Raw genomic sequence first — 13,529 nt, forward strand, 5'->3', positions numbered from 1 at the left:
AATTTTCCACGCAATTTTAACAAGGTCAAGGTCATTAAAATATCTTTTTACATCTTAGGAATATGACCAAAGTCAGATCTTTTTTTAACTCAGAAAGATGCTAACATGTTCACTCATGCTTTTATTAGTGGACTTTTACTGTAATTCCATTTTAACTTGATCACCTCAAAAGACAGAGAAAACTCAAGCTGGTTCAGAATGCTGCAGTCCAAGTCTTCGCTTTAACAAAGGAATTGGAACACATTACTCCACTGACACTGCACTGGCTACCTGGGTCTTTCACAATTGATATTTAACTTCTTTTACTTGTTTCTTAATCTTTAAAACTGATTTTCTTTCATTGTATGTTCCAGTCAGATCACTGAGGTCCTCCTCTACTTTTCTTTTAATGTGTCCCATAAAAGAACTGGTGAGAGTGCCCACTGTGGAACTCACTGCCTTTGGATATTAGAATGGCATGCTCTCTCAGTACTTTTAAAAAGGAAATTAAAAAGTTACCTATCTTTTTAATTTGGCTTTTCATCTGGAGTAATTTTATAGCCTTAGTTTGTAAGTTTAAATAATTGGTTAGACTCACTGGTGACAGCTACGTGTCTGTTTGCTTTTCCCTCATCGATGACGTCCATCACCTCATCAGGACTGGAAACAAAACGCTCCGTGCAGCCCTGAGGAAATACATATTGACAAAGTGCTGCTACTGCAGTACTGATACTGCAGAGCTTGTACGGCAATACTAATACAGCAGTGCTGACATCAGGTCATACTTTGACATGAATGTGATCCTAATGTATTAAATACTGAAGTTGAGTAGATACCTTCACAAAAGGAACCCTGTTTTTGTCCTCGTGAACAGCCAGGTTTGTCTTTGACACTGAAACAAGAATCACACTGTCATCAAGTTCCTCATCAGAACTGAGAGGTTTGTATTGAAATATAAATGTTAAAGATTATCCTCACCGTCGAGTAAGTCTCTGATTTTATCCAGATAAATTTCAAAATAAGAAACCTGCAAACAAAAACACGCACAGACATTTCTTTATGTAGTAATATGCTCTATGTTAAAATACATTATTATAATATGTAGCATTTTCTCCTTTAGAGTCAAAATATTATATGTATGTTTTCACTGGCAGAGGACAGGACCAGTAAACCATATGTACAAATGATGTGATGCACACATAAGTACAAATTTGAAGGTAAAGAGCCGAACTTAATTTTCACAAAGGAGGTCAAACAGAACTTTCTTGATTTGTTTTTCTGTCAATTCAAAGGCTGTAAAAAATCTTCAAATCTTTAAATGAACTGGAACTCTCCTTCACTCACACTTGAGTTTTCTTCTGTAATAAACAAAATGATTAGTTGGCTACTGTAGGATACATGGGATATATACTTGTTACTTGTTTGTTAAAATCAACAAAGAAAACCTGCTAATATATATGACTACAGACCAGCTGGTGAACAGTGAACATATGGAGAGCAGGTGGGTCAGTGAACGCCTCACCAGTTTCAAATAAACAACAGTGTCTCCACAGGACGCCTGATCGCAGATCAGATTTAACTCTTTACGTACAGACAGTCTTTGCTGAGGAGGAGACAACAGAGAGGAATCTGATGGAATAACGACATCATCTAAATATCGGGAATAAAGGGGAGGATGAAGCCATGGAATGCCTGTGTTTGTAATATTAGTGTGTAAGTGAGTTTATTACTCACAGCTGACATAACAGAAACACATTCAGGTCCTAAAATCATAATATCTAATCATGTTATGTGATACATTAACTTTCAAAACTGTTTGTGATGTTATGTTTGTTTTTATTCTATGTTTCTGTTTCACTTTTCAGCAACCAAAGAAAGTGACTGATTGACAAAATCAAACTTTATACACTTCATGTTATTTAGGTTATTTATGCTCACATTTGTAATATTGGTTATTGCATGTCAAAGTGATTTTCAGGTGAATGACAAACTAATAAGGAATAAAATGTAACTGGAAAACAATGAGGGAATAACATGAACAAAGTTTTAGGTAAAACGTGGAATTAAAAATAATACAAATATTGATAAAGAATTTAGCAGTATATTAAAATTAAAAAAATATATAGTGCAACATATGAACAGAAAACTGTTTTCATAAATGATCTTTCATAGTTTGAGTTTGATGCAGGCAGCTCCAGACTGATGTGACTGTTGATGTAATCAGCGTAATGACATCATCACCTTGATGTGAAACTCCAGGTTCTCGTCCATGGAGTAGATGTGGTCGAAGATGTCTCTGGAGATACGAGGGATAATCCCCATAAGACGAGGATCATGCAGGTTCCCCTGCAAAATTAAAAATCAAAAAATCAAGACTTAAATATAAAACACATGTACACAGTAAAATGATATACTATAATATATACTGAACAGGTCAACACTGCTAAAAGATGTACAGGTGCAGGACTGTTCCTGAATATGAACTATAATCAATGTGTAATGTGTGGATACATTACTTCCATACACTACGCACATAAACAGTAGAAACTAAACACTGAGTTTTCAGTTTTTTGTATGGAGAAAAGTAAATGTAGGTTTCATGATCAACAAATAAGACAATTTACACATGTATGACCACCAATTTATGGTGTCCACAAATACATTGTCCAGTCCACAAACAAATAATGACCAATGGGAACAAACGTTAAATATTACAAATACATCCAAAGTTGAAGAAAATCAGTATTTTACATAGATATTTCTAACCTCAAAGATCTGCTATTTGCTTTGTAGAAAAACAACTTATATGCCCAAAAATACTTGTGAAATCTCTTTGCATTTGAACATTGTTAAATGTGTGGATCAAGTTCCGTTTGTGTTCAGCTTCAAGACTCTTTTCATAGTCTCTTATCCATAAATGCAAGTTGCATTTAAGTGCTGGAGAAAACCTTGGACATCTTGGTCCTCAGCACATTTATGTGGAATTTCAATGAGAGAAATGTCTTTTTCCCCAAAAGATGAAATAGCCTGTCACCCTGTCATTAAAAGATATTCAACAAAATATTTTTAAATATAAAATTCTGGTGTCATGTGGCTTTAAATTTAAAGTTCACTGACTGTCAAGTCTTTGTAACACTAGCTGTGTCAAAGAAGAACATGGGATTGAACCCAAATGCAGACCAACACAGGCAGAGCTGAGGTACTTCAATCAATTTATTTAAACAAAATGACAACCAAAGACTTACAGGAGGGTGGGGCTGATGAGAGGCAAAACCAAAGTAATAAATCCAAATGTAATCCAAAGAACTAGGACATAGTCGAGTCCATAACACCCCCCCCCCCCCCCCCCCAAAAAAAAGGTCAAAGATAACAAATAAAAATGGGGAAACCCAAAGAGGATGGAACACTTGACACTTGACACATGAGGTCAAGACTGAGGGAAGACACTGGCTTTAATACACTGTGGAGGGAGGACTTATGAGGCACAGGTGAAACAAATGAGGGACAGGTGACACAAATCAACAATTACAAAGGCGGGAAAACACAGGAAGTAAAACAAAAGACGACACATGAGGAAAACCTTTTCAACATAAAACAGGAAATAATAGAACTGACAACAAAAACCATGACAATAGCTTCTGATAGCAGACAACTAACTGAATTACTCACAAATGGTCATACAGGTGTCTAAATTATGTGTGTATGTATTTGTGTGTATGAAGTGCTGCAGTGAATCAGACTGACCTCCATGGTGTGAGTCTTTCCAGAGGACGTCTGACCATAAGCAAAGATTGTCCCGTTATATCCTCCCAACACATCTGAAACACACACAACACCACACACATGTAGCATACATACAACAAACATGTAGCATACATACAACATAAATGGATCGTATGGATAAGGGATATTGTTACATGGACTCAGGAACACTTTGTAACTGTTGTAACTGCGTCTCAACCTATATGGGATTGGGGTTGTATATAACATGATCGATAAACATATGTAGAAAGAATATATAAAACTATATGTACATGTTATAGTATATACAAAGGGTTAATAATTAGGTGAACTGACCTTTAACAATCTGTCTGGCACAGGTGTCATACACCTGAATCTGTTCAGTGTTTGGAGGGAGGACTCTGTCAAACACATATGGCTTCCCCTGGAACACAGGAAAAACATCAAGTCTGTTTTAATTCTTTAACAGTTAGTTGTCTCCTTTTCTTCCTTTAAGTAGCTTTCAGGTTGTCAAACATCCCTTCTTCTACTCTGCCTGACAGAATCATGCTGATTATATTCTGTGTATCACATCATTGAATCTTGTCATTTCCCGGTCTGAAACCCATGTGGTAGCATGAATCCTACTGTCTGCCTGACATCTCTCAGTGTCTGTGCACCAACTGAAGCCCATTCTTGACAGGACTGAGCTGCTCTTCCTTCCAGGGAAGTCCTCTCCCATCCGAGACCACTCTACTGCAATTGAGTACTCTTTGGTGTCTCCAGCTCGGACAGGAAGGAACTTGGGTTTCACTGAGCACTTCCAGCTGTCCTTTGCAGCCAACACTGCTGTGACAAACGACACTGCAGATTCAATCTCTACATCATCAAGAGGATACACACGTTCCTCACCCAGGAACTGCAAGTAGGTCCTGGCTGATCTGCCTCTGCAGGCCATCAGACCTCTGCAGCTCATTTGGGATGCAGCAGCCCAGCTGGTCTTCAGCCAACCCAAGTTCTCCCAAACTACAATACTGTTGCTTGTAAGATTTGTATGTTTTATAGGTGTCCGTGTCATTTTCTTGTATTTTGGGTTTCTGGCAGCTTCAGACTCTGTTAAAGTGACAAAATGAGAAGTCAGACTTCATGCTGAAAAAAAGAACACCACTCATGCTGTTAAACAGACAAGATGTGACGAGCAGCAGCTTCCTGTTCTTGTCAGAGGCTGCACACACTTACACACTAATAAGCTGACATTTAAGTGATCTAAGGTCCATTTGATGGTTTTATCACACACATCCCACACACACACACACACACACACACACACACACACACACACACACACACACATACATTCAGATTCAGAGCAGTTGTCACTAAATATTAAAATGTCAGTGGAATAATAATATTTTGCTTATCTTGGCTCAGTATGTTTTCCTGGAGTCCAAGGCAGCTTCTTCAAATGTGTATTTATCTAGAAATCAGTCAAAGAACCAAATTCATTCTCATATGTCTCAAAGAAAAGCAGCAAAACTTTAATTGCGTTTGAAAAGCTGAGAATGTCTGGTGTTTTTTTTTTTCTTGGAAGATCAATAAATCACTAAAATCCACCTCTGGCAGCAGAAACATCCACAAACTCAAACATGCTGAATACAGCCGATTATTAATTCATTATTGATTCTATTTTCATTAGAAAGGGATTAGTGCCGCTTCCCCACACGTCATTGGATGGTTATCAGGAAAGCTACACAAACGATCCGGCTTAGTTTTAGCTGAAAGCTGACTTTTTTCTGACTTTCCTCTTACTTCTAAAATAAGGGAAGATTTTGGTTGGTATATCTGACTCCTCTTCAGTCCCGATGACAATAGGGTTCAATATTAGGACCAGTCTTGTTTTCCTTGTATGAGGTGTTGCATTTCATTGCTATGCAGATGATACTCAGATATATCACACCATAAATCCAGTGGCGTTGCTAGGGTCTCTTGGAGCCAAAAGCAAGAAATCCCTGGGGCCCCCACCCCACCTGTGCACGGCACAAAAATTTGTTTTTTGCATACATAAATGCACAATTTCTGGGACATTTGAGATGAATACTGAAAAAATAGACAGAGGTCCCTGAAAGCCCAGGTCAATCAATGCCTTGCCTGTCTGCAAGCCCTGCCCCTGCATAAATCCTAATGACCTCTCTGATCTGTCCTGTTTAGTTAAATGTCTAGAACATGTAAAAGACTTGTCTGCAAGTTTCCTTTACTTAAATTCAGAAAAAAACAAAAAATACAAAAAAAAACATCAAGCCTGTGGGGAAGAAATGGATGGAATTTTTGATTCCAGACTCAGTTCTGAAAATGTGCTACTCGCTGCTTCAGTCCCATTTTTATAAACAAATAAAATGTATTGGAGACTTGAGCATTTTTAAGTTTTAAAGATGTATCATGTTTATACACGCCTTTGTCCCCTCAGGACTTGAGTGCTGCAGAGGTCTTTAGCAGGTGAAAAGCAGAACAACTCGTTCAAACTGCAGAAGCTTGACTTTTAGCTCAAACCAGGCAACGAGACAACATATTACTCCTCTTTAACCATCAATACACTGGTTTCCAGTGGCTGGCTCCAGATGATATTTCAGAGTTACTCTCCTCTCTCACCAACCCTCAAGTCCTCAGACAAGAACCCATTGGCTCATCCTGGGTCACATTTAAGACTACACAGGGTCATTACTTTGCTGACAGGACTGGATCAACTTGTCTGAGGAGCACAGACCACTAACCTTATTTTCTTCTTCATTTTTATTGGTCAGCCTGTCGATAAGTTTTATGCATTGTATGTTTGGCATCTTACAATGTTTTATATGCTGCACATTTTTTCTGATTATCGCCTGTCTGTTTCATTGGTTTCTGCCTTGATTTTGTGTCTGTTTTTTATTGTTTGAGTGTAAAATACTGGAAAAGTGTGAAACAAATAAACTTCAACATTATAATTACTATTATTGTTCAAGTTTATCTTTGTTTGAATTGAAAATAAATGTAAATGCATTTGTCATGCATATGACCCTTAATTTATGTTAAATAGGGCACAATTTAAAAACTTTAAAACTGGTTTAATCTGTTAACTGTGCTTAAATGAACTGGATTGAATCGAATCAAGCTGATCGACAGAAAATTAATCACTTTAGCTGTTTTCATTTATTCATCTTCCACACCGCCTATCCCTTTCGGGGTTGCGGGGGGGCTGGAGCCTATCCCAGCTGTGAACGGGTGAGAGGCGGGGTACACCCTGAACCGGTCACCAGTCGATTGCAGGGCCACTTTAGTTGTTTTTTCCTCACAAAAATTCACTGGTTCAAGCATCTTAATTATGAAACTTTTCATCTCATCCAATAAATAATGTAAACTAAACATCTTTCTGTTTTGGTTTTGAAGACAGAAATTCACATGCATAACCTTTAGAAAACAATGACTGTCAAAAATACATTTTTGGGGTGATATTTCCTAGACAATACAATTTATTGATTTGCCATGAGTCCGAGGGTGACATCTTTTGACTGACCAACAGTCCAAAACACAAAGATATTCATCTTTCTGTGACAGAAAATAGAACATCAGAATCAGAATGGCTTTAATTGTCAAATGTACAATGTGCACAGGAATTTGACCTGGAGATACAGCGCAATGAACAAGAATGTTAAAAATTAAAAGTTTCAAGAAAATCAAAACAAGAACAGAGAATAACAACATATGCTACATTATGCGTCATATATTGTTTGGCATTTGTATATAAGTTTGGAAAAATACAGTAAATATGCTGCATTATGGTGCATTCGCACATACTGCAAGGTCCACACTAGCACCTTTTCCTGCTCACTCTCTGCTTTGATTTAAGACTTTTGCTGATATCTTTGTTTTGTTATTTGTGAAAGGGAAACCTGGATACATAAAAAACACTAGGTTTTACATTTCTGAAAGAAACAGAAGGCTACCACCATATTTTTTTTTATCTCTTTTCAATACAAGCCTTGGAAACCTGGGATCAGGACAGAGACAACATGGCAAAGACTGTGAGCCGCACAGATTGTGAACGACTGGCTGAGAGAGCTGCACAGCTTGAAAAGAAGATTGAAATGCTGCATCAACTATGTGAGAATGAGCAATTCATTGACTCTGTAGCAAGCTCTGTACACGTTGCAGAAACAACTAGACTTCACACACAGGATTACTTCAGCTGTTGAGCATCTTGGCACATATGCGGCCCTGGATGATTCCTAACACCACTGGTTCAGCTGTTGAGGTTCCCAAACCAGCCTTCCCAAATGACCCTTCTTACTGGCACAGCACCGGCACCAGACCATGAGCATCCACTCCAGTCAGGAATTGGCCCGACATCATCCACTGCAAAGGCAAATCCAGCACGAAATTAAATAAGAGAGCACCAATGCTCACTCCACCACCAGAACTCTCACTGCAAGACAAGAATGAACCACTGGCTCTGAACAACCCAAACCCAAGAAATAGTCCCAAGAACACTGCTAGGCCAAAAGCCAGGAGAAATAATGCTAATTCAGCATCTGATAAGCCAAGGGCCAGAAGTAATACTGATTAACCAGTGGGAACTGGAGACTCTATAACAAGCATGGAAGAATGGCAAAGACTGAAAATCTCACCATGAATGACACATCTGTCAGCTCTCTGATGGACCTGCTGCCAGGCATCCTCTCTTCACAGAAAAGTGACCTGAACATTATTATTCATGTTGGATCTTTTGATATTTTGTGAAGGAAAACTGGCTGCGAGGTCCTGAAAAAAAGACTTTTGCCTCCTACTGGAGAGACTGATCAATTGTCACAAAAGATATTCATATTAGGCCCCATTCAAACCTTGGAGGAGAGGCATCGAGTCTTTCATTAGACTCCTTGCCCCGACTACATAGTGGACATCAGCATGCCTCACCCATGAGATAAAGTTTATTGACAATTTCAGTATCTTTTGGAAGCGTAAAGACCACATGAAGCCTGATGGGATCAAACACAGTCAGACAGACTATCTCTCCATTCTCTGCTTCACCTAACCCAAAGGACGTTCCAATCAGGGATACAACGCCCCTCTTCCCCACCTCCACAACAATCACCAGTCAAGACATAAGTTAAAGCTGCCACAGTGAAGCTGTTTCCAGCAACAGCCAAAAGAAAATCGAAATGCAGCCTTTGTCTATGACTCCCCAAAGCTCTGGAACACACTACCTATAGAAACCAGGGGAGCAGTTTGCTGAACATTTTTAACAGAAAGCCAAAAAGTGATCCCTTCACTTTAACCAACTCTGACTTCCTGTTACAGACCTAAAGCTTTGTGCTTTGCCTCACGTTGATGCACTGCTGCACTTCCTTAAAATGTTGATTTTGTGCATTCTATGTAATCTATTTTTACCTTTATTTTCTTACCATTAGTCAGTGGTTTTATATTCCATTTTATGTTATGCATTTTCTTTATTTTGATCCTGATTCAATCGTATTTTCTCTATTATTATCAGATGGATTTTTTTCCTCATCTTACAAATTTCTGTCTCTGTTTTTATGTTCATTCTGTCTCTTTTATGAGATGCACTGGTAGGGTTAGGGTACATGTGATTTGTTATGAAGCACTTTGAGCTGCTTTTCTTGTCTAAAAGGTGCTACATGAGTACAATATGTCTACGTCTATTTCTATGTTCTCTGCTTCCATGTTTACATCTTTGTCTCTATGCCGATCTCAATCTTTCCACTCAGCAGGTCAGTCACTGTCTGTGTCGTCATGGATACCGCATCCCACTGGGAGAGGTCTGAACGAATCACAGGAAAGAAAAATGATTGCTGCTCAATGATGCAAGACACACAAGCGCACACACACAAATGTTTGAACCACTACAGGTTTCACATCTGAGCCGGGAACAATATATTTTTGTTCTACTGTCAGTCACATGATCCCTGGTAGCCGTCAGCAAGTCATGGACACAGAAAATTTCCCATGAGAGCTCCAGCTGCCTGTTTCTCTGAATAAGACCTCACTGAACTGCAGCTTCAGTCAGAAAGTAAAACCAGCGTCAAGTGGAATCACTGAGAACCAAAGACAAAGCAAACAAGGATTTCTCATGTTGTTTCAAGGTGGCGGTGCAGAGGCTGCCTCGCTGGGCATTGTTCTGTCTGCTTTGGTTCCTAAATTCAGTTTTCAGTGGTACCTGAAGCTCGTTCACCAGACAACAGCTCACAAACATCAGGGTTTTGAAGAGTCCAGTTGATTTATTTCACCTGCATTCTCCTGTCATCAGTGGAGTGATTGGACATTCTGGTCAAAGGTGGTCTCACCATGACCATGTGGTGAAACACCAGAGGACGAGAAAGCGAGCCGCTGCAGACCTGGCACAACGTTACTTTTGAGACTTTTAGCTTTTTATTTATTTATTTTCTGTTTTGTCTTTTTCAAATTTAAGAACACATTAAAGAATCTCAGGCTGCAAACAAAGCGCTCTGCTTTCAAGGTCAATTAAAAATAAGTAGTTCCTCTTTGACTGAGTCATGAAGCTCTTAAAACTTGTTTGTAAAAAAAAAAAAAAAAAAAAAAAAAGAGGATTTCCCAAAAATACTCCATCTTTTTAAATTGATCCTTAAACCTGATGCAGAAACAAACATCACTGTCTGTTTATATTGAGTTAATGATGTCTCATTAAAGAGACAAAGCAAAGAGAAGTACACTAAACTGTCCCCATTATTTCTATCAGAAATCTGAATGATTACATTTGAACTGGAAACTGGAACAGAGTCATGACTGTCAGCAGGACAGAGAGGGCGTTTATGTTTCAGGTTTAAAGGACAAACTGGACGTCTGCATTCGTTTTTCAATTCTATTAATATGCTTATCATTATTGTTATATTAAACCCGTTCCTAAAGTTAGTGCATTGGAAATTCTGTGAAAAGTTCAGCATTCAGCTGAAAACGGCCCAGAGACATGTCAGATGTTGAAGCAGAGAAATTTTACTGTTGAAAATGATATCCTCATTCAACATTTGATGTTTGAATAAAGTTAATGAGGCTCATGTTTGGCTCTCTGCTGCATCACCTCTTCTTTTAAGAACACACTGTGGGAGCTGAGGAGACAAACTGCTGTCACTTTCAAAGAGGAATTATTCCTCATTCTGGCTTCATGAACCATTTCGACAGTTCAGACTCTCCTTCGTCATATTTCACATTTCTTGATGCTCCAAACATTTTCAGTGGTGACCGTCTGGACTGCAGGCAGTCAGTTTACAGCCAGACTCCTTTTCTACGGAGCCGTGCTGTCGGAATACGAGCAGAATGCGGTTTGTCATCATCTGGCAGAAATAAGACGTCTGTCCCTGAAAAAGATGTCACCCACTCGGCAGCATGTTGCTCTAAAGCCTGAATATATGGTTCAGCATTAATGGAGCCTTCGCAGATGTGCAGGTTATGCATGTGCACTACTGCCCCCCCACCATCACCAGCCTCTGAGGCCTGAAGATGACGACCAGCCAGGGTTGGTTTCCAGCCTTGTCCCTGGCGTCCAGAGATGTCTTCAGATTCTCTTCAGAATCGTTTAATGACATTTTGTGCTGTAGACGATGAAATACGCAGTCTTTGCAGTTTAACGTTGAAAAACGTTATTTTTAAATTGTTGCAGTATTTTCAAGCCTTCCACATCTTCACTTGAGAGACTCTGCCTCTCTTTTTACACCCAATCATGTGACTCACCCATCACCAGGCAACCTGATTCACTATGAGATGTTCACCAGCTGTTTTCTTTCAGCATTTCACAACTTTTCCCGACTTTTGTTGTCACTGGCCCAACTTTTTTGAAATTTCTCAGTTTCAACATTTGATCTGTTGTCATTGTGTTATTTTAGGTTAAATGTGGATTTCGATGTTTTAAATCATCACATTCTCCTTCTATTTAGGTTTTAGGACATTTTTGGGAACAGGGTTGGAAACATCGATAAAAATAAAATAAAATAAAATAAATAATAAAAAATAAAGCAGTAAACAGAACAGCTTGATTCCATCGGGGTTAAATTAAGAAGAATAATTATAAAATCTTTCAGAACGTTTTTCCTTTCATGTGTTGCTGGATTTTAATTCATTTAATTCTGTTTTCATGTGGAATTCGTTTGTTCAATTGATTCATTCATTGTCTTCCGGTGTGTCTGTCCGCGCTTCTATTGTGTTTCTATTGTTGCTGCCGGACGGACGGAGGGTGTGCCGGTCAAAGCAGCACCGTGTTTTCCAAGAACTCACCGCCACCACCACCGTGTCCTCTCCGTTAAATTTGGGGATGGGTTTGTCTCCGCGGCTCTGCTCCGCGTCGTTCAGCGGCCTGAAGCGACACATCACCTTCACCCCGCAAACCCCGCACTCCGCCGCGTCCACCATCATCGACACGGAGACAAACAGACCACCGACAGCTCAGCACAGATGCACCGGGAGAGACGGCAGCTTCCCTTCAGGTTCGCCCGGTCCAGACCTGCAAACACCAGACCGGAAACGGTGCTCGTCCACCGAACAGAAAACAGGCAGCGTCCCGCCGTGAAATGGACCAGATCTCCGCTGAGGATGAAGGTCTCAGTCCGCTTAGCGTTTGTCCACCGAGATGCTCCCTGCCTGTCTGAACACTCCCACCTTACACAGGTCCACCCTGGACCACTGAGCCGCAGGGAACCCTGGGACATGGAGTCCTCCCTGTTTGCACAGGGATAAACTGAAGGTTTATCCATGAGGAAACTGATCAGCTCTGTCGCATGGAGGAGACATGGAGGAGAAACCAGAATCAGTCCTTTACAATCAAACCTTGTTTACTGTGTTCCTGAGTTCATGTGTTCATCTCCTTCATCCTTCATGTGTTCACAAAGTGGTGAACTCGCTCCATCCTCTGTGATCAACTGAGTCTTTCCAGGACGCCCCTTTAATACCCAATCATGATCCTCTCACCTGTCACCAATCAGCCTGTTTACCTGTGGAATGTTCCAAACAGGTGTTTTTGGAGCGTTCCACATCTTTCAGTCGTTGAAACGTGTTGCTGCATCAGATTCACAATAAGAGATATTTAAGAAATCAATGAAGCTGATGAGGAGGAACATGAAATATATTGACTTTGAGCTGATTTCAGGTCACATTCTGATTGATCAGGTGATCAAAGCATCTCACACTCTCAGAATCAGGATTGTAGTTAAATAAGAACAGTGCCATGTCTGATCTGTTACTTCAGTAAAAGTACAATATGGTACCACAGAGTACAAATACTGCATATATATACGTCATTATCAATTTCATGTAAATATTAGTTTGTCCTTTAATTTTTGCTTGTTGTAGTATGTATATGGTAACAGAAATACCTGACTGCGTTAACACGTGTGTGCAGCATGAGCTCGACGACAGTGTAGTACACGTGTAGGAAGAAGTACATGTCACTGAGATGCAGGGAAGTACAAGGACCTTAAAATAGCAGCTGAGTAAATGTACACAGGTTGTGTTTTGTTGACAAAACACTCTAAAGAGTAAAGATATTTTTACTGTTTTTGATCTTTTTTTCTGATTTGCTCTTTTTCATGTTTTTATTAGCAGAATGAAAAAAGTTTCAATGTCAAGCAGAAAGTTTAGCAGCCGTCCATCTGAGAGGATGAGTTTTATTTCTCAGCATTTTCTATCTGAAAGTTCATGAACAGAGTGTGAACCAGCTGACAGACAGACAGACAGACAGACAGACAGACACAGACACAGACACACACACACACACACACACACACCCCTGGACATGAAGGACAGCATGAATCCTCAGAGTGAAGCTTCAGCTCACA

At 39.6% G+C, this 13,529-nt stretch overlaps 1 protein-coding gene across 1 annotated transcript in view; it reads right to left on the minus strand.

Moving 5' to 3' along the window:
* Nucleotides 1-12,380, minus strand: part of LOC143330279 (kinesin heavy chain-like) — a 30,716-nt gene extending 18,336 nt beyond the window's left edge. Inside the window, exons 1-7 of the mRNA XM_076746719.1 lie at nucleotides 11,974-12,380; nucleotides 4,057-4,144; nucleotides 3,724-3,797; nucleotides 2,221-2,325; nucleotides 958-1,006; nucleotides 816-871; nucleotides 578-665 (exon numbers count right to left, since the gene is read on the minus strand). Of these exons, the coding sequence (XP_076602834.1) occupies nucleotides 578-665; nucleotides 816-871; nucleotides 958-1,006; nucleotides 2,221-2,325; nucleotides 3,724-3,797; nucleotides 4,057-4,144; nucleotides 11,974-12,111 (598 nt within the window). The 5' untranslated portion in view covers nucleotides 12,112-12,380. The remainder of the gene's footprint in view (nucleotides 1-577; nucleotides 666-815; nucleotides 872-957; nucleotides 1,007-2,220; nucleotides 2,326-3,723; nucleotides 3,798-4,056; nucleotides 4,145-11,973) is intronic.
* Nucleotides 12,381-13,529: the final 1,149 nt, after the last annotated feature.

The sequence above is a fragment of the Chaetodon auriga genome, chromosome 13, assembly GCF_051107435.1.
Source record: "Chaetodon auriga isolate fChaAug3 chromosome 13, fChaAug3.hap1, whole genome shotgun sequence".
Classification (NCBI taxonomy): domain Eukaryota; kingdom Metazoa; phylum Chordata; class Actinopteri; order Chaetodontiformes; family Chaetodontidae; genus Chaetodon; species Chaetodon auriga.